The sequence below is a fragment of the Oncorhynchus clarkii genome, chromosome 21, assembly GCF_045791955.1.
Source record: "Oncorhynchus clarkii lewisi isolate Uvic-CL-2024 chromosome 21, UVic_Ocla_1.0, whole genome shotgun sequence".
Classification (NCBI taxonomy): Eukaryota; Metazoa; Chordata; class Actinopteri; order Salmoniformes; family Salmonidae; genus Oncorhynchus; species Oncorhynchus clarkii.
The window spans coordinates 19192516-19212629 of NC_092167.1; the positions used below are offsets into that span (position 1 = coordinate 19192516).

At 44.1% G+C, this 20114-nt stretch overlaps 1 protein-coding gene and 1 long non-coding RNA gene across 2 annotated transcripts; one reads left to right on the forward strand and one right to left on the reverse strand.

The window, feature by feature from the left end:
* Positions 1-157: 157 nt before the first annotated feature.
* On the reverse strand, positions 158-18582 carry LOC139378699 (solute carrier family 13 member 4-like). Its single transcript, XM_071121114.1, has 15 exons — positions 18074-18582; positions 14921-15049; positions 12044-12180; positions 11743-11924; positions 11588-11642; positions 11432-11465; positions 11246-11341; positions 9954-10138; positions 4097-4216; positions 3877-3978; positions 3636-3737; positions 3242-3476; positions 2372-2533; positions 1888-2025; positions 158-1263 (listed from the first exon to the last, which is right to left on the reverse strand). Exons 1-15 carry the CDS (start codon positions 18194-18196, stop codon positions 1126-1128), a joined length of 1938 nt encoding a protein of 645 aa, XP_070977215.1. The 5' UTR covers positions 18197-18582; the 3' UTR covers positions 158-1125.
* Positions 1169-3999, forward strand: LOC139378703 (uncharacterized). The gene is made up of 3 exons (XR_011628318.1): positions 1169-1288; positions 3610-3764; positions 3847-3999. It is a non-coding gene; the product is annotated as an uncharacterized lncRNA (long non-coding RNA).
* Positions 18583-20114: the final 1532 nt, after the last annotated feature.

Here is a 20114-nt window from a genome sequence, read left to right on the forward strand (position 1 = left end):
TTGGCATGTATTTACAAAGGTTCTATATCTGTCTTCTAAAACCACATCAAAGTATGAAAACTTGTGCAACGTCGAATAAATTATAAACAGAGATGTAGGATTTAGATTGCTTGATGTGCATACATTCTGTATCGGCCTCCATTTTTCACGACGACAGTGGATAAAGTACAAAAAGGCACACGATTACATTTCAATTGGTTCAACAAAAATATAGAGCATTTCATACAAGTCATATGGTCTACGATAGAATGTACACGTTGCTCTGTAGTCCTAGGGACAGACGGCTCTCGTGATTTGGCTGTTGATTGGAGAGGCTCTTTACTCTGCAGTTTTCTCTATGGTCTCTATTGTGTCTGTCTTGACACCCTATTCTCTATGGCTCTGGTCAATAGTCGTGCACTATATAGGGAATTTCAGCACACTTAACAGTAGGGACCCAGTATGTAACACCATGAAGACTGTATACTACTGTAAATATAGAGTATAATTCTAATTAGCAAAGTGTCATATGCATAGAAATACTGTTCATGTGGTTGTTAGCTCAACCTTTAGGAAAATGTGTGACATACAGCATGCTGTGGCTTGTCATAAACCCATCTTGAATCAATGATTTTTTTGTGGGCTATGGGATGGAGAGATTAGAAAACAATATAAAAGTAACATTTACAGCAACATACAGTAATATGGAGTAAAAGGCAATATGATCCGTTGACTTGAGTTGGGAGTCTATTCCGTGCACCTCATATAGGCTACTTTGGCTGCGTTTACACAGGCAGCCCAATTCAGATATTTTGTGCAATTATTGGCAAAATATCTGATCTGATTGGTCAAAATACCAATTAGTGTAAAAAAAAAAACTGAATTGGGCCGCCTGTGAAAAGGCAGCCCCTGCGTCTCCTCCCTTGTGGTGCTTCTTCCACCCAGTCTTCCCCAACCTGCACGATTCTCAGACGTTACCAGCACAGTTGAAGGAATAAGCCTCAGTCCCTTTCAATTTGGCATTTACAGTAAAAGAGACGGCGAGTGTGCCTGTTTTGAGACGTCTTCTGCATTCTTTCTGCCCCCCCCCCCCCCCCCCCCCCTCTCTCTCTCTGACTGTCTGCACTCTCTCGCGCCCCCGCGTGGTTATAAGCTGCCAGTGAAGTTCCTGGCGATGGCCCAGTCTGGGTACTCAGTCAGGTTGAAGAGGGGCACGCCCCAGGTCATTATGGCCAGCATCACCACTAGAACACCAATCAGATTCACCCCGAATCCTGCCTTCACCTGAGACAGACGACAACAACACTGGGTAAGAAATATGTACTTGTTCTCTCACTTATTATTGAAGAGCTCCCGTATGTACCTAAGCCTAGGTGTTCTATTTAGGGTCCTGTGTTTTGTACAATCATGTGACATAGCAAGTTCTCTTATTTCTCATGTTTTTTTTTATTATTATTTTTATTAGTTATACTAGTTTGATATTGACTATGGCACTGTTGAGTAGAGCTCGCAAGTTAAGCATTTCAATGTGCTTGAGCATGTGACAATCAAACTTAACTTGCATTTATCCAGAAATGAGAATTACATCAACAATGAAAGCAATATTGTCTGAAGATGGTGCTGGACCATCTGACATCATAAGGAAAGGGGATCCGTTTGATGAAAAAGCTTTGAATGGAAGGTTCAAATCCAGGCATGTCAAATGATTGCGCAAAACACAGGGCTCTCGTTATAGTGATTGATTGCTGCTCATTAAAAGGTATTACGACTATTAAATAAATCTCTTATAATCTTGTATAATAGGACTGTTACATAAAAACGTCAGAATTGCAACAACAGCCTTTGATTCTGCTTGGCATTGTGCTGTCCCGTCCCAGTGGGGTTTGTGCTTATGTGTTTGTGTCTCACCATGTCGCTGATCTGCACATGTCCGTAACTGAACACTATGGCGTTGGGGGGGTTCCCGACAGGCAGCATGACCCCAAATGACACACACATGGTGGCGGGGATGAGTGTGTGGAGGGGGTTGATCTGCAGGGTCTCCGACTGAGAGAGGGAGACAGAGGTCAGAGGTCGCATAACTGCGTGTCACGCAAAGGAACAGCGGCACCGAGAGAGGAGGGCGAGCAGATGGCTGTGTTGATGTTGTGAGAAGAGAGTAGAAGTGTGTAGGCTATTCGAGGACACTGGGAATCGAGCTGGGAAATTGAAGGATGGGGCTTAGGTTCTTCTTCACGGGCTCTCAGGGTTAGAGGGGCTAGTCAGGGAAGAGAGAATAGACGACGACTGTGGTTCTTTCTAGAGCAGAGTGTATACACACAGTGTGCTTCTTACCAGAGACGATCGAGAGGACAGGTAGAGAAGACCGACAGAGAATCACTGTTATTCTTACCAGAGCAGAGAGGATAGGTAGGAACACGGTGAGAGTGGCGGGGTTGCTGGCGAACTCTGTAACCGCGGAGACGAGCAGGCAGGCCAGCAGCGTGACCATCCACGGGGGTAGACCACTCATGGGCTCCAGCTGTCTGCCGATCCACACACTCAGCCCTGACACCTGAACACACACGCAAACACATGACCAGACACACCACACGATCAGACACACACTACGTTGAGTTGTCATTGATGTATGTAATATAGATTGTGATGCATCCTCATAGCACATACTGTAACATATATACTGTAACCCACATTGGAAGGTATCATGTTTAGGATGGCACAATTTCATGTGTACAACAGCTAAAGACCTGCATCACTATACTGAGAGATTTGTTGTTTACAAAAGGACATATTTGGGCCTTTTTGGAGCCTTTGTTCAAGTTTTTTCAAGGCCCCCATACTACACAATGAGGATGAGGAAGTGATTTGCTGTTTGGGGTAAGTTTCTCAAAAACGTGAAATAACAACAACAAAAAATGTGTCTGGAACCTTCTATAACATGCCGTTTACACAGAGATTTACACTTTTCTAAATCGAGACCAAAATGAGATGTTGACCGTTCTCCCGTGACCCAAATCATTCTCTATTGACCCAAATTAGGCAGAAAGTGTGTGATTTATAGATGTATTGTCATAACTCACGACCCACCTCTCACATGCCTTGGGCCCACTTTGGGTTCCGAACTATAGTTTAAGAAACCGTGGTATCGTATGTTACCTTGCAGCATGAATTAGGCTGTTTGAGAAGGTTTTAATCCTAAGCAATCTGCCCTGTGGTGAGTAGCCTACACGTTGTTTGTACAGTATACTATATAACCTGGTACCTTGCAGCCAGCAGCCAAGGCGTAGCCCCCTCCCACAAGGATGACGATCTCCCAGGGCATGAGATTCTGGAAGTCCTTCCAGGTTATCATGGGGGCCATGGGGTCTGGGTCTCTTTCTGCAGAGCTGTCCCCTGCGGGGGTTCTGGGGGCCCGAGAGAATGGCCGACGGGCCGGGATAAGGAAGAGCAGGAAGCCCAGTAGCACAGAGACAGTAGCGTCGGTCCTGTAGCCTTTCCTGCGGAAACAAAACAACATTTAACTTTTTTTTTTTAATCGAACCTTCATTATTCAACGTTAGTCTCAATGAGATGCATTTGAAATGGCACCCTATTCCGCTAACAGTGCGCCATTTTCCCCCCCTTTGATAGTGCAATACCAAAAGGTATCTACGTACTTCTCGAACAGCGACGTCCACCCGGGTACGAAGCCCGGTTCTCTGGTGAACCACAGCAGAGTCATCAGGATGAAGAACACTCCTGTCACCACCTCTGGGTAGCTACAGCCCAGAAGAAACAGCACACAGGTCAGTTTGATTGTTTTCCTTCAGCGTTTGTACCATCAATTAGTCCTCACATACGGTTACACAGCTGCTTTCTTGTCCCCAGCTGTAACTGGAAAACGAGTCTAAAAATCACCTGATGGGCCCAAGCTTTATGTACTCGTCGTGGATCTTCCTCTCTGACAGCATCTCTCTCCTCGTCTTACGCTTTTTACTCAACGAGCATGTCTCCCTGAAACTGGAGACACGCGACAACACCGCAAGGTTAATATCACAGAGATGCCTGTACAATGTGTGTGTGTGCGGGTTCCTGTGTGCGTGTCTTCCTCCATTTCACATGCATGCGAGGTGCTTACTTGCAGCCGAGGAAGAGGAAGTGCAGCCAGACCCAGGTCAGCAGCAGCATGATGATCGCGATGGGGAAACTGAAGATGAACCAGGTCCCGAAGTTGATCACCTTCGCATCCGGGTAGCGACTGCAAGGGGGTGGAGAGAGAGAATAGTTAGTGATGGGAGGAGATACAGAGAGCATGGTTAACGTTAAACCAAATGCACCACACAATCTGTAAGGGTATTGTCCTCATAGTAAACTCAGCCCCAAAAAAAGAAACGTCCCCTTTTCAGGGCCCTGTCTTTCAAGGATAATTCGTAACAATCCGAATAACTTCACAGATCTTTATTGTAACGGGTTTAAACACTGTTTCCCATGCTTGTTCAATGAACCATAAACAATTAATGAACATGCACCTGTGGAACTGTTGTTACGACACTAACAGCTTACAGACGGTAGGCAATTAAGGTCACAGTTATGAAAACTTAGGACACAAAAGAGGCCTTTCTAAAACACCAAAAGACAGATGCCCAGGGTCCCTGCTCATGTGCCTGAACGTGCCTTAGGCATGCTGCAAGGAGGCATGAGGACTGCAGATGTGGCCAGGGCAATAAATTGCAATGTCCGTACTGTGAGACGCCTAAGACAGTGCTACAGGGAGACAGGGAGACAGGGACCACGTGAAACAACACCTGCACAGGATCGGTACATCCGAACATCACACCTGCCTGACAGGTACAGGATGGCAACAACAACTGCCCGAGTTACACCACGAATGCACAATCCCTCCATCAGTGCTCAGACTGTCCGCAATAGGCTGAGAGGCTGGACTGAGGGCATGTAGGCCTGTTGTAAGGCAGGTCCTCACCAGACATCAATGGCAACAATGCCGCCTATGGGCACAAACCCACTGTCGCTGTACTAGACAGGACTGGCAAAAAGTGCTCTTCACTGACGAGTCGCGGTTTTGTCTGACCAAGGGTGATTGTCGGATTCGCGTTTATCGTCGAAGGAATGAGCATTACACCGAGGTCTGTATTCTCGAGCTGGATCGATTTGGAGGTGGAGGGTCCATCATGGTCTGGTGCGGTGTGTCACAGCATCATCGGACTAAGCTTGTAGCCATTGCAGGCAATCTCAATGCTGTGCATTACAGGGAAGACATCCTCCACCCTCATGTGGTACCCTTCCTGCAGGTTCATCCTGACATGACCCTCCAGCATCACAATGCCACCAGCCATACTGCTCGTTCTGTGTGTGATTTCCTGCAAGACAGGAATGTCAGTGTTCTGCCATGGCCAGCGAAGAGCCCGGATCTCAGTCCCATTGAGCATGTCTGGAACCTGTTGAATCGGAGGGTGAGGGCTAGTGCCATTCCCCTCAGTAATGTCTGGGAACTTGCAGGTTCCTTGGTGGAAGAGTGGGGTAACATCTCACAGCAAGAACTGGCAAATCTGGTGCAGTCAAAGAGGAGGAGATGCACCGCAGTACTTAATTCAGCTGGTGGCCCCACTTTGATTTTGACCCCCCCTTTGTTCAGGGACACATTATTAAATTTCTGTTAGTTCCATGTCTGTGGAACTTGTTCAGTTTATGTCTCAGTTGTTGAATCTTGTCATGTTCATACAAATATTTTTTTTGGTGCTGAGTTTATAACACCAGCAATCACCAAGAGGCTCAGAATCAGATCTTTTGGTGTCATGTCTACGGTGTTGGACGACACGTTGCAGGGTAATCTCTCATGGACAGACTAAATGGATGCGATGACTAGAGAGCAACAGTTGTCCCGGTGCTTTGGTTTTCTGGCACTGGTTATTTAGACGTATCAGGGTTGGGTGAAGGTGCTTAAAGTGGGGGCTTGGATTTCAAGCAGAACATTTTTGGAAGTGGAGGGGCTCTGGCTCGTTAGCATCTTATCTCTTACATCTCCCCCAGAACCCAACGGAGCATCTGATGGAATTACGGGAGATAGTAGTTCTGGGTTAAGACCCACTAGGGATACCCCCAGTATCACAAGTCATTACAGACTCAGGGAGGGGCCACTACTACAACCTTAGAACCAGCAGAAACTAACCATGAACCCTTTTCTTTTGATCATGATCAGAACATGACGTCTGTAAGACCTCTGCAGGTCATTGACCACACAATGAATAAGTTCAGGTCTATTTTCTGACTCTATGGCCTATGTGGAAGGATATCTAGTAGTTGTCAATACTGGGCAGTGATATGGTAATATCTCTGTTTGCTGAAAGACAAGCTGACTCGCTGCTTCTTCTTCGTATACTTGCTCTGCTGTTCGATATCTGCCCGGTAAAAGACTGAACACATGGATATTCTGACAATTCCAACAGATAAAACTGTTAAATCAATCAATGAATTGCTGTTCATTGCTGTTCCATCCACTCAGTCAGCCATATGAAGGGTCTATGCAAACACCCCCCCCCCCCACCCCTCCTCACCCTACTGTCTGCGGTCAAGGTTTATTGAGGGCTTTCATTCCTTTTTCCATGTGGAAGTACCGGCCAAGGTCCTGCTTGCGCATACACAGAGTCAGATGAACTCGTAGATCTCAATGTTATGTCTCTGTGTGCAGACATAAAAATGGTATTCATGAGTTCATCTGACTCTGGGGAAGTAGATAGGGGGCTTCCTTGCCAAAATCCAGAAGTATCCCTTTAATGATTGATGTTGATGGAATCTTTTGGAATTTGCTATTAGATGCAAGGCAGATTATATTGAGTATCATTCATTATTTGTATTGCCACCTCCAACTGTCAATATAATACAATAATATATGCCATTTAGCAGACTGCTTTGACAAAACCTGCATACCAGTGTTTAGAGGATGGGTCTGTTGTTGTGAACATTACTCACTGTTGGAACGCAGTAGCAGGATAAAAATGCCTACAGGGTTAGGTTTAAGGTTCTGGTTTCACTAGTGTGGACCTGTTAAAGCTACTCAGACAATAAATCCTCTTTTGGGGATCACCAGCAAACCCCCTGACTCACAGAGCTGTCCTTCACCATCCTGAGCCCCAGTTTGACAGAGCTACACGTGAAGGAGCTACATACTACTGACGCATATTATAGTTGCACTGGGGAGGGAGGGAGGAAAGGAGGGGGATAAAGAGGGAGAGAAGGAAGACTGATATGGACACAGTCAGATTTACCTTTTGTCCAACAAACTTTAAGATGAAAAGAGGCCATTTTCTCTGGCTTAGCCTAGCTGATTTATTAAAGTGCCCAGGAAATCCGCTTTGTGGGATTGTTGAGAGGGTTTACACCAATCCTTCAATCCATCAATCCCAGGCCTCTTTGTCCTATTGTTTCCTCTGGACCTAGGTCACGGAGTTAAACATGACATATCGCATCATTCAATGTTCCCTCTAAACTGCGAGCCCTTCCTCCAGGACAGCCGCGCAGAATAAATGCCGTGCCGCGCAGAGACGCAGAATATTGAGATTCACTGATTTCGCCCCATTAGTTTGCACTATATAGATCAACGTTTTTTTTCTGTGTTCGAATCAACATTATAAGCAGGCCTTTTTCAATGCAACAAAACAAATCTGGCTTTGCGAGATTGAGTCTGTGATTTTGTTGTAGGCAGAGCCAGAGCGCAACAGAGTAGAATTCCACTGGCGGGGGTTGCCCACCAGCGGTCTTTGAATCGCTCGCGCTTTTCAGATCAGAGCCCGCGAGTGTGCGCATTTGTTAATATTCTTAGAGGGTTATTAGCCCAGTTATAGATAAGTATAGGTTAGCAATGGGGAGTTACTGCTTACTACTGGAGCACAAAATGTGTAGGCTACATTTTAAGCGGTCTTTAAAAAGCTTATGTCTTAATTAAAGGGGCAGTGTTGTATTTTGAGATAGATTTGAATATGCAAATAAGCCAATAGCAGAGGTAACCTACATCATCTCATTCTCTGCATAGTAATAATAATTCATGTTATTTTGTAAAGTGTTTTCTTGCGTCATACAACACAATACAATGCAATTGACAGTCAGCTATTTGGCCCATGGTGTTACAGACCAAGTAAAAAATAATTAATGTCAAGCCCTTCATAATGTCAAAAACGTTTTTAAAAGTCTCATGCAATGTATGCCTGCACTGAGAACCACATATAGGCTACATGTAGGCTATATCATAGAAATCAAAAGCTATTTACATGTGAAAATGTTACGGAATTTGTTGGTAGGCCTACAATATGCTCAAGTGGCCAGAATAGCCTATTGGCTACTGTCTAAAACGTTAAGGTTACTGCCTCAGTATTCATTGTAAACGTGCGCCGGAAGTTGCACAAAATTCTCACTATGTTCAAGTTTCCACTCACAAGAATTCAGTGCCAACCAAAATTTGAGGGAAAATTGGTATCATTCATCTGATCAACTCTCTTTATCTATCCATTTAAGTTTCACTGAGACAGAAATGACAGATTGTTATTTGGCTGATATGGTCAGGGCATGGGGGTATTAGTCAGGTATTGTATCTAGTAGTGAGAAATGTGTGGTATTGTATTTTGTTGATATTAATAGACCAGGTGTAACCAGTGTGAAATGGCTAGCTAGTTAGCGGTGCACACGGGTAGTGTTTCAATCGGTGACGTAATTTGCTCTGAGACTTTGAAAGTTGTTTCCCTTGCTGTGCAAGGGCTGTGGCTTTTGTGGAGCGATAGATAACGATGCTTCATGGGTGCCTGTTGCCGATGTGTTCAGAGGGTCCCTAGTTTGAACCCAGGTTGGCAATACTGTTACACAAAAGACATTTGGCTGATAGTGTATTGAAAGGCCATGGGGTATTTTGGGTATTGTACCTATTGAATTGCATTGGGGGTAGTGTATGGTATTGTACCTATTGAATTGCATTGGGGGTAGTGTATGGTATTGTACCTATTGAATTGCATTGGGGGTAGTGTATGGTATTGTACCTATTGAATTGCATTGGGGGTAGTGTATGGTATTGTACCTATTGAACTGCATTGGGGGTAGTGTATGGTATTGTACCTATTGAATTGCATTGGGGGTAGTGTATGGTATTGTACCTATTGAATTGCATTGGGGGTAGTGTATGGTATTGTACCTATTGAATTGCATTGGGGGTAGTGTATGGTATTGTACCTATTGAATTGCATTGGGGGTAGTGTATGGTATTGTACCTATTGAATTGCATTGGGGGTAGTGTATGGTATTGTACCTATTGAACTGCATTGGGGGTAGTGTATGGTATTGTACCTATTGAATTGCATTGGGGGTAGTGTATGGTATTGTACCTATTGAATTGCATTGGGGGTAGTGTATGGTATTGTACCTATTGAATTGCATTGGGGGTAGTGTATGGTATTGTACCTATTGAACTACATTGGGGATAGTGTATGGTATTGTACCTATTGAACTGCATTGGGGGTAGTGTATGGTATTGTACCTATTGAACTGCATTGGGGATAGTGTATGGTATTGTACCTATTGAATTGCATTGGGGGTAGTGTATGGTATTGTACCTATTGAATTGCATTGGGGGTAGTGTATGGTATTGTACCTATTGAATTGCATTGGGGGTAGTGTATGGTATTGTACCTATTGAACTGCATTGGGGTTAGTGTATGGTATTGTACCTATTGAACTGCATTGGGGGTAGTGTATGGTATTGTACCTATTGAACTGCATTGGGGTTAGTGTATGGTATTGTACCTATTGAACTGCATTGGGGGTAGTGTATGGTATTGTACCTATTGAATTGCATTGGGGGTAGTGTATGGTATTGTACCTATTGAATTGCATTGGGGTAGTGTATGGTATTGTACCTATTAAACTGCATTGGGGGTAATGTATGGTATTGTACCTATTGAACTGCATTCAATGCAGTGTATGGTAATGTAGCTTACTTGTTGAACTGTTCGGCGAAGATAAGGTTGGTGGAGGTGCCGGTGATGGTGATGAGGCCTCCGATGGTGGCTGCATACGTGATGCTGAGAGAGAGACATTTACAGATCATATGATCTCTCTTGGTGGGGTAGCGAGAGTTCTTGCTCTCCTTCTCCTTCTTGGGCTCTGGGATGCTGATCGCTGTCTGGAACAGAGAGAGGAACAAGTATAGTGAGTCACTGTTTGTGGGAAATATATATATATATATATATATAACATACATATATATTTTGTACACAATAAGGAAAATAAATGATGGGACAACATCTAAATATATAGCTCCCAGCGTTGGTCAAAGCTCAGAACGCTTATATTCTTGATTTGACTGAGTTTTCATTGAGCCTGCTTCTTTGCGAATGAGTGGAATCATGAACGGTGGTTTGTTTGTTGTGTTCCCATTTGTCCTCTGGATTTGCTTCTTGGATTTGCCTTTTTTTTAGCAGCACATTGACCACTCTTTCAAACGACTAAATCTGCCCTCTCACAGCACAGACCGAGGGCCTGAGACCGAGGGCCTGAGACGTGAAACGAACTACTCCAGCTCGGAGTCGGCTCACTATAGAAGTAGGCAAAACTGTAGACGCTGCTGACAGTGTGTTTGCGAGATGCCGGTCAAAAGGTTTTAAAATCGTCCTGCGACTCCTTCCGTGTCTACGGACATCCCCAAAGAAACAAAAAAATACTTTCTGAGAATAAGTGCACAACTGGTAGTCGCTTATAGATATGTATGGCTATGTAGATCAGTGGATGCTGCTGAGGGGAGGACGGCTCATAATGACGGCTGGAACGGAGCGAATGGAATGGCATCAAACACATTGTCATTGCTATCAGGGATCCTTGGTACGTCCATACGCCTAAACCTAACCTTAACCCCTACCTAACCTTAACCCATACCGTAACCATTTTAAGTGTCAACTTCAATGGGGTAGGGACGTCCCAAGGATACTAACTTCTCATAAAATCCTTGCTTTACAGAGTGTAGGCTACTAAAATAGCCAGTGATGTGGCTGTTGATAATTTACTTCCTTTCAGGGGTATAACATTACAATTGTTATGTGTTTGTAGATTGATTGAGGTGATAATGGCCGGGGTAATTTTTGCTTGTTTATTCTGTTTTCCAAACGAGCAATAAATGAGCTTTAACTTAAAAAAAAAATTATATTGGGAGGAGGGGTTAAGGCCCACCTTTCCGGACCTCACTAAAACTCAAACCCTGGTTGGGGCCCTGTGTGTAGTGAGTGTGTCTACTGACCGATGGCAGGTGTCCGTTGGTCTGTTTTAGGGACAACTGGCCCAGACTGGTCTTACTGGCCTTCCTCCCAGTCCCGTTAGTCTCCACAGTCGGCAACTGAGAGAACAAAACACACAATTGAGAATTAACGTAGAGGTTAAAGACAGATGTCCTTACACAGATTTACAAAAGATGTTATATTCTCACCTCAGTCAGAGTGCAGAGCTCCTGCTTCATACAGCTGTGGATAAAACACAACAGGTTCATAATTGACAACACTGGAGTTGTTTTCATGATGTGGACTGCAAACCTGTATTGGATGTGATTCTTCAGTGATTGTCTCAAAAGCTCCCCAGGTCTTACCTGTCTCTGCGATACAGACGCTCGAGTTGGTTCTGTTCCAGATTCTCTTCCCTGTCTGCAAAGGAGCAAAACAAAACCATTTAACGTTCACAGTTATGCACAATTCACCATGTCACTGAGATGTTTTACTGCAGGCAGTGAGGGGAAAGCCATACCGCTGAGGCAGCCGTCCTCGGTGGCCTCGACCGTTTCGGAGTCTTCCTGGGTGTCGGCCACGCCGGTGCTGATGAGCTGCTGCAGGACGGCCTCAGCGATGGGCATCACCATGGCAGTAGTGGAGGTGTTACTGAGCCACATGGACAGGAAGACCGTACAGCACATGAAACCCAGCACCAACCTGAGAATACACACAAGGAGAGAGAAGGTGTGTGTGTGTGTGTGTGTGTGTGTGTGTGTGTGTGTGTACACACTTGATTTATATATGGTTGTGTGCGTTTGTGGTAGCTGCGTACTTACATGCCAGGCTTGGCTCCGGCAATCATGACCATGCGTAAAGCGATGCGTTTGTGGAGGTTCCATTTCTCTATGGAGGCCGCCAGACAGATCACCCCCATCAGCAGCAGAGTGGTGTCCTTACAGTACTCTGCAGCTACCTGTACCAAAGACAACCACACAGTATTTATAGCACTCGATACACACAAATACACTCGATCCTTACATGTGACTCGCGCGCACACCTGGATTCGGTCGAGAAATGCTCAACATTTTTTGAACATATTTTTTACTTTGACCTCTTCTGTGTTCATGTTTGCCGATAAGCATGAATTGATGTAGTTGTACTCCAGGATGGGCTCAGATGGATCAGTTGGGTCAACATGTCTGAGCTTTGCTCATTTCCAAACATTTGCGATTGGAGGCATACAAACTAAAATGGGACCCAACAATCAAATCAAATCAAATTTTATTTGTCACATACACATGGTTAGCAGATGTTAATGCGAGTGTAGCGATATGCTTGTGCTTCTAGTTCCGACAATGCAGTAATAACCAACAAGTAATCTAGCTAACAATTCCAAAACTACTACCTTATAGACACAAGTGTAAGGGGATAAAGAATATGTACATAAAGATATATGAATGAGTGATGGTACAGAGCGGCATAGGCAAGATACAGTAGATGGTATTGAGTGCAGTATATACATATGAGATGAGTATGTAAACAAAGTGGCATAGTTAAAGTGGCTAGTAATACATGTATCACTATCAATGTGAGAGGGCAGGGGAAGGTTTTACGCGTAACACCTTCCTGTTTGTGCCAGGTTAAAACTGAGGTAAAGCAATCCCATTGGTGAGGTGAGGTGTGAGAGAGCAGCACTAAGTACAGTACACAAGTCTAGTCATCAGAGCAAAGAGTTGCATTAAAAACGTGGATATTTACCAAACACGATTACAAGAGCTTATAATAACACTAACAGCCTGCTTTGGCAGGTTTTGTCCATGCGATCAGATCACATGAGCGACTCAGTGGTTCTTTTTTATGTAACACTGATATAGTGAGGAGAGGGAACCATTAATGGTGGTCATTGGGAGCACTTGGGGCTGGTTAAATGACAGACCATTTCCTGTCCAGAAAGGGGTTAATGGGTTACTCTGATCAGTACATAAGGCCATCATCTCAGTGCTAAGTGCTTCACTGGAGACGACCCGAGAGGATCTGACTAGAATGCTTCCTGTATTATATTAGACGTTAGCATACAGATACCTCGTGATAACCTGACATCATCAGATCACCAGTTATCAGAAAGAGTGAGTCACTCACATGTTGACATGGGTCTGTGACATCATTACTGTCTCTTCACAAAACGAGAGGAGGTGAACGGTCAGACGAGGGGTAACTTTTAAGACTTAATAAAGTGTTTATAAAGGCTTCATTAAGTGCTGTACAAGGTCATTGTCTGTGGTTGTTAGTTCACACATGAGGCTACATTTGTTAGCGAGTGTAAACCAGGTGTCAACAACAATGCTGAGTGTTTTGTTTGTTTCCTCAGAATGGGATTGGGTCAACCTACTTCCCTTTTCAGTCATCACAGAGGCATTACAAAGCAATGGGACGGGACTTCTCAGGTTCTTCCTAGAAAGCATCCATCCATACGCTACTCCACATATGTAACAGTATCGAGTGTGTTATTTAGAGCGACCAGGAAGGGGCGTACATGTTAGAGTATACCTCCTTAGAGGCCCCAAGTATCCAGGGCAGCTTACTGTACATACACAAGGAGTATGGTAAATACTGTAAATGCTTAGAGATCCGATTTTACAATAAGAGAAGTGTTAATTTGGCAGTAGTGGGAGTCAGGTGCTCAGATGACCGTATTTACAGTTGAACAAGAATTATGTGAAAGGAATATTTTGGGTTTGAATGTACGTTTGTGTGTTTGTACACTAAACAAAAATATAAACGCAACATGTAAAGTGTTGGTCCCATGTTTCATGACCTGAAATAAAAGATCCCAGAAATGTTCCACATGCACATAATGCTTATTTCTCTAAAATGTTTTGTTTAAAATTTGTTTTACAACCCTGTTAGTGAGCATTTCTCCTTTGCCAAAATAATCCATCCACCTGACAGGTGTTGCATATTAAGAAGCTGATTAAACAGCATGTTCATTACATAGGTGCACCTTGTGCTGGGTACAATAATAGGCCACACTAAAATGTGGTGGCGGTGGGGTTATGGTATGGGCAGGCATAAGCTATGGAGAAACGAACACAACTACATTTTATCTATGGCAATTTGAATGCACAAAGATACTCTGACGAGATCCTTTGGCCCATTGTCGTGCCATTCATCCGCCTCCATCACCTCATGTTTCAGCATGATAATGCACTGCCCCATGTTGCAAGGATCTGTGCACAATGTCACCCATTGAGTGTGTTTGGGATGCTTTGAATCAATGTGTACAACAGCGTGTTCCAGTTCCCGACAATATACAGCAACTTCACACAGCCATTGAAGAGGAATGGGACAACATTCCACAGGCCACAGTCAACAGCTTGATCAACTCTGCGAAGGAGATGTGTCGCGCTGCATGAGGCAAATACACCAGATACTGTGACTGGTTTTCTGATCCACGCCCATACATTGTTTTTTTAAGGTATCTGTGTCCAAGTCATGTGAAATCCATAGATTAGGGCCTAATTAATATATTTTGATGGACTGACTTCCTTATGTGAACTGTAACTATTTTAAATTGCTGCATGTTGTGTTTCTACTTTTGTTTTGTGTGTGTGTGTGTGTGTGTGCGTGTGTGCGCGTGTGCGCGCTCCTGGTCCTCAGTACCCTTAGCAGAGAGCGGGAGAAAGAGAGAGGAGAGTGAGTGATAGTTTACTGACCTCGCTGGACTTGAGCACTCCGAACAGCGGGTATAGGAAGGCTGGTACGAGGGCAGCAGCTCCCAGGGGTACAGCCTCTGACACCCAGTACACTGCTGTCACTATCAACACGTACGCACAACAGGCCTCCTACAGGGGACAGAGACACAAGGGGGTTGAGACATAGGGAAGAGACAAGAGATTGGGCTTTCATGCGACAATGCAGTTTGCCAAGGTCCAAACCTTCTACATGTATGCCTGTATCGTATTTTCTAACGTTGCTTATCATGAAAGCACAGTCAATTATTGAGTATATGTCAGTGTTGAACTTCGTGAAATTCTGGTGAAACAAACTCATTGCTAGGTCCCCCGTATTGTCAGGGTTCATTTGTCTGAGTTTATTCCACTAGGGTTTATTGGAGTGCAACAATGCTGTTCACTGAAAGAAATGTATTTAGATTTTTGATGAGATTTTTTAGGATCCCCATGACCCGACACCAATGGGGACAGCTAGACTTACTGGGGTACAGCATATAACGAAAAAGACATTACAGACAATATACTTTACAATTGACAGACATTTAAAAACATGAACATGTCGAGTGTGTGTGCATCTATCAGTTACAAAGTTCCCCTTAAGAACAAACCCACTGTGTTCGTTAGTCACATTTCAACACCATTTATTTGCCACGGAAACAACGGAGAATGTGCTCAGTTTGGGAAGGAGCCAATCCAAATTCCAATCTAATAGTTTAATCAAAATGGGATTTGTTAAGTCATTCATTTACACGTACCTGTTTAACCTTTTCGTTTCCTCGGAAACTCGAGGCAGCTTTTCATCAAAATAGATGAATAACTGAATGTTTTTTTTTTAGAGAACGACCGAGTCAAGTTTTTTAGACACTGAGCTCGTCAAATCAATGAATATCTTGGATCTTCTCCATTAGTGAGCTGTGCATATCTATCTCACCACATTGAATGATCCTTTGTTACCACCGGCCCAGGTAGAGGGGTAGCGGTAGCTTATCCTGCGTAGGTGAGGACGCCTTCAGAACTCTCCCTTCTCATAAAACGTGTCCTACACGTGATGTGTGTCAGGCACTTGTCTGACCAGTGTATCGTGTAATTCCTGGTGGAGTACAGGTTGTCTGGAGAGTGAGGTGAGGGGTCTGGCAATACATCAGCTATACACACACACACACACGCACATGCATGCACACCGTCAGACTGTCCAGCAATGCACGCACGCACGCACGCTGGTAGTGTAACCTCTCATTGAAAACAATGTTGAATATTGTCGTGTATCACACAGAGACTATTTGGCCTCTCCATTGGTGCCTTTAAGGCAGGCAGCCACCAACCCTGGCCACGAGCACCTGGCCGGGCACGTTCTCCACATGTGCCCCACTGGACATGCCCGGTCCTGACCACCCCACCACAGGTGGGAACACAACACCTCCTTTCTGTGATCTAGATAAATATACAGGCTGTTACACACACAGTAATAATCTAATTTGGCCACAGGGAAAGTGTCCCCAGGTTTTGCCCCAGGAAACTGAGGTGATCTGACTATCTCCCAGTAGTTAGAGTTTGTCAGATACGGGATGTGAAGTCAGATCTCGGTCATTCAGGAGACTGGGGACAGAGACAATCAGAGATCCTAAGAGGTTATTGATCTGAGGTTGTCACACAGTAGAGAACTGTCATGGAATGAATGGACTTTCAATCAATCAATAAAATCATTTTTTTCAGTTTCATCAGAGAACTGGGTTTATTGAGGCAATCATGGGTTATTTCTTACTTACTGACATGTTACATTCAGTTAGGTTGTAGGGACATTTTCAAAATGGTTTAATTGATCAATTTGTTTCTCCAATCTACCATGTGTATGGATGGACTGTATGATAATTCACTGCAATGAGCAAGCGCTTCTCAAGAGGTCAAAGGTGACTCAGCAGACGGTTTCCATCCACATCTGGAGGTAGCATGGTCATGTGAGTTCTTAGAGTGAGAATTCGGAGGGAAGTTCACGTTCACCTTTCAGACCATGACTCAACATAACCCTTAAGTGTGTGATGTGATCAATTAAAGAAGATGGCTTTTCGTTGTTATCTCTTCATCAAGGCCAAAGGCTTTCATAAAGATGAGTCATCTGGATAACCGTTCATCAGTGTTGACGGTGCGATTTTCAGATGATTACTGTAAGAATGGATTCACTCATCAGTTCAATTCCCCTTATCTTCCTCTAGAGAAACAATGGTGATTAAATGGAAACACCGGTTTGGATTTCCTCATGTGAGCTCTACTGATAATCTCTGAACACAAGTTAGTCTGCTCATTGGACAGACATTATGGCTCCTGACTCAAACCCCAAGGAGCTGAGTTCATCCTGCTATCAGAGATAAGGAGGATCCCTAACCTTAACCTTGCCTGAGACCAGGGGCCTGTACTCATAAAGCGTCTCAGGCTAGGAGTGCTGATCTAGGATCAGTTCAGCGATTTAGATCACAATGAATAAGGACCCCGAAGACTAGGCTTTAGTTCAGTGGGCTAACACAGTCTCGGAGTAAGAAGCGTGGGTTTGAACCCAGAGAGGCACATTAGTACAATTCTCTCAGGCTGACACAGGAGAACAGAGCATGATGGGTTCTGTAGCTGCAGCTGGCCACATGCTCCATTGTTCTGTCCCTCTCTGAACTTGACAAATTCTGTAATTGATGAGAGAGGCCATTCTGGAACCACAGGTGGTTCTACACAAACAGAACGAACAGATCCTTCCCCACATAGCTGAGCTGAGTTATATAACCTAATAGCTTGGCACAGATTCACTTTCTCCCTGTCGCCTGTGGTGCCAACCGCTGTACAACAATGCACCCTACTGTGAAGTGTAAACACGCGGAATGGTGCACTTTACGCACAGACGCCAAGTGCATAACAAAATGCGTTAAACAAGTTTCCATTAGCAAAGCATGATTGGAATATGATGTAAATCGAAATATTTGTACTGTGGTTATATATTATGGCTAAATATAATCATAAAGACACTGACAGCTGTTCTCATCCCCAATTTTATTCTGCTTCATATACTTTAGGCTAACTCGGAAGAACAACGCAGACAGCCTACCCATGCGCAATATTAGTCATGCTCGTGACATGATGAATTCGGGTACTCACGCTGGTGGGGTGGATGAGGGGCAGCGGCAGCAGCGACAGCGGGATCAGCACCACCAGGATCAGCTTGCGTGCTCTCCATAGCTTCTTGATAAGGTCCATCCTTGCGGCGGCCTCCAGCCTCATCGGGGACTGCTCGCCTGGGTTCGGTCTCAGCGCAGAGAAGCTGGCTTGTTGGTCCCTTTTAACTGGTTATTTGGCGTGACATGAAGTCTTAGTGAAAGTAAAAATAAAAATCCCTTTAAATGTCTCCTTCTGGAGTGAAAACTGGAGTTTCTATTTGCAGGTTCTGCTTGTTTAGTTCTGGTGGCGATGTACTGCAGTCTACAGCGCACAGTCCTTCGTCTGAAAACTGCTCTTTGGACAACCTCACCTCCGTACTTGACCTGCAGGCAACCCCCACCTCTGAGTTCAGCTAGGAGTTCTACAAGTGAAACAAATAGTTTCCTGACTTCTTTTTCAATGCTGCCTGCCTACTTATTCTTATCTGAATACCAGATAAGGTCTCTTCTTCAGGGCTCCCTTGCAAAGGAAACCTTGGTCTCAACGGGGCTCCCTGCTCAAATAAAGGTTCGATAAAGTGTTGTAAAATGCTGATGCTTGAGATAGACCAGGAGGCACAACTGTATATAGGCTACTGTGAGTGCAATAAATGTCTATATAAAGAGGTTCTCAGCACCATGACTTTTCATAACTTGTCACATTTATGACCCTCAAGTATGCTAATTTCCTCAACCTCATCCTTCACTCCGCCTCACTGGTCTCTAAACCAATCCGCTTTTAGTAATTACTTGTCATGAGTTTGCAGCATGGTGTGCAGAAAAGGGGTAGGCCTTACGTTGTTTTAGTGCGTGGAACGTGTAATAGTATTGCAGTCATGTATACCATTGGTAATCAAGATCCCAATAACTGATCTTATGATATAACATTTGCTACCCGGACTATTTACATTGGCCTCCTTTAGTATTTATGTATCTTGTTTATTTTTGCACTTACTTACTTGCACTGGCTCTATGCATGCTCACTAGACTCTACCCACACACTCACACATACTACACTGACACTCCACACCTACACACACAAACACTAACACATGAACACACTTTCACATACACGGTTGCTGCTCTGTTTATTGTATGTCCTGATTGCCTAGTCACTTTTACCCCTACCCACTTGTACATTCTGTATTCAATTTGATTTGATTTGTAAAGAGGGGGGGGGGGGGGATAGTTTTGAGTGCTATATAAATTATAGTGCTGGTATGAACATATTATTTAATGTAATAGCTCATTGTTCCATATGCACCAATTTTGGTCCACACCAGTTTTGATCCAGACCCAGTGTGTCTTTGGTCCCTAGACGCCATGGACTGATACCCCACCAGTCAGAGTGAAGCGCAGTCCTTGCCTGCCCTCAGGTGGTATTTGTCTGTACAGTAAGTGCTAAATCGAAGTTCCCACATCTGAGTGGAGGGTTGTGGAACTGAAGAGCTACACCATCTTTGCACGCCCATCTTCCCTTATCTGTTCACACAAAGCTTTCCTCTGCCCTGTGAATCTGTGAACGTGTCAACGTTCAGCTGGCTGTCACATTTCTCATCACTATGCAGCTGAATAGCCTGGCCGTTTAAAAAGTTATAAAATAGCTAAATATAGGCTATGTCACGGTCATTTATGGGTTGAACATGAAAGCTACACAAATAAGTACATTTTTAAACTTTGCTGAGCGGCTAACTAATGTCACATGACAGACTTCTAACTCATAATCGGCATAATCCGACCAAAACACAAACCGTTTCAGTCAGTTCCTGCAGCTTTCCTAGTGAATAGCGTTCCTATTACACAAACCCATTTTATAATATGCTTCCATTCTCTCCAATTTAGAATTGAAATACCAGACACTTAATCGTCACGAAACACCTTTGCGTGACAGAGAGAGGTTTACCGATGACTTGCAAAGTCTTTTGCTTTGGCTGTATATACAGCACCTGTTCATTGCATGCCAATAAAGTAAAAGTGAGAGAGAGAGAGAGAGAAAGAGAGAG

Coding starts and splice junctions, on each gene's coding strand:
- LOC139378699 (XM_071121114.1), bottom strand. CDS start 18,196: ATGAGGCTGGAGGCCGCCGCAAGGATGGACCTTATCAAGAAGCTATGG. Junction 11,925..12,043: donor GCCGGAGCCAAGCCTGGCAT/GTAAGTACGCAG, acceptor GTGTATTCTCAG/GTTGGTGCTGGGTTTCATGT. Junction 4,217..9,953: donor TTCGCCGAACAGTTCAACAA/GTAAGCTACATT, acceptor ACCCCCTTGCAG/TCGCTACCCGGATGCGAAGG.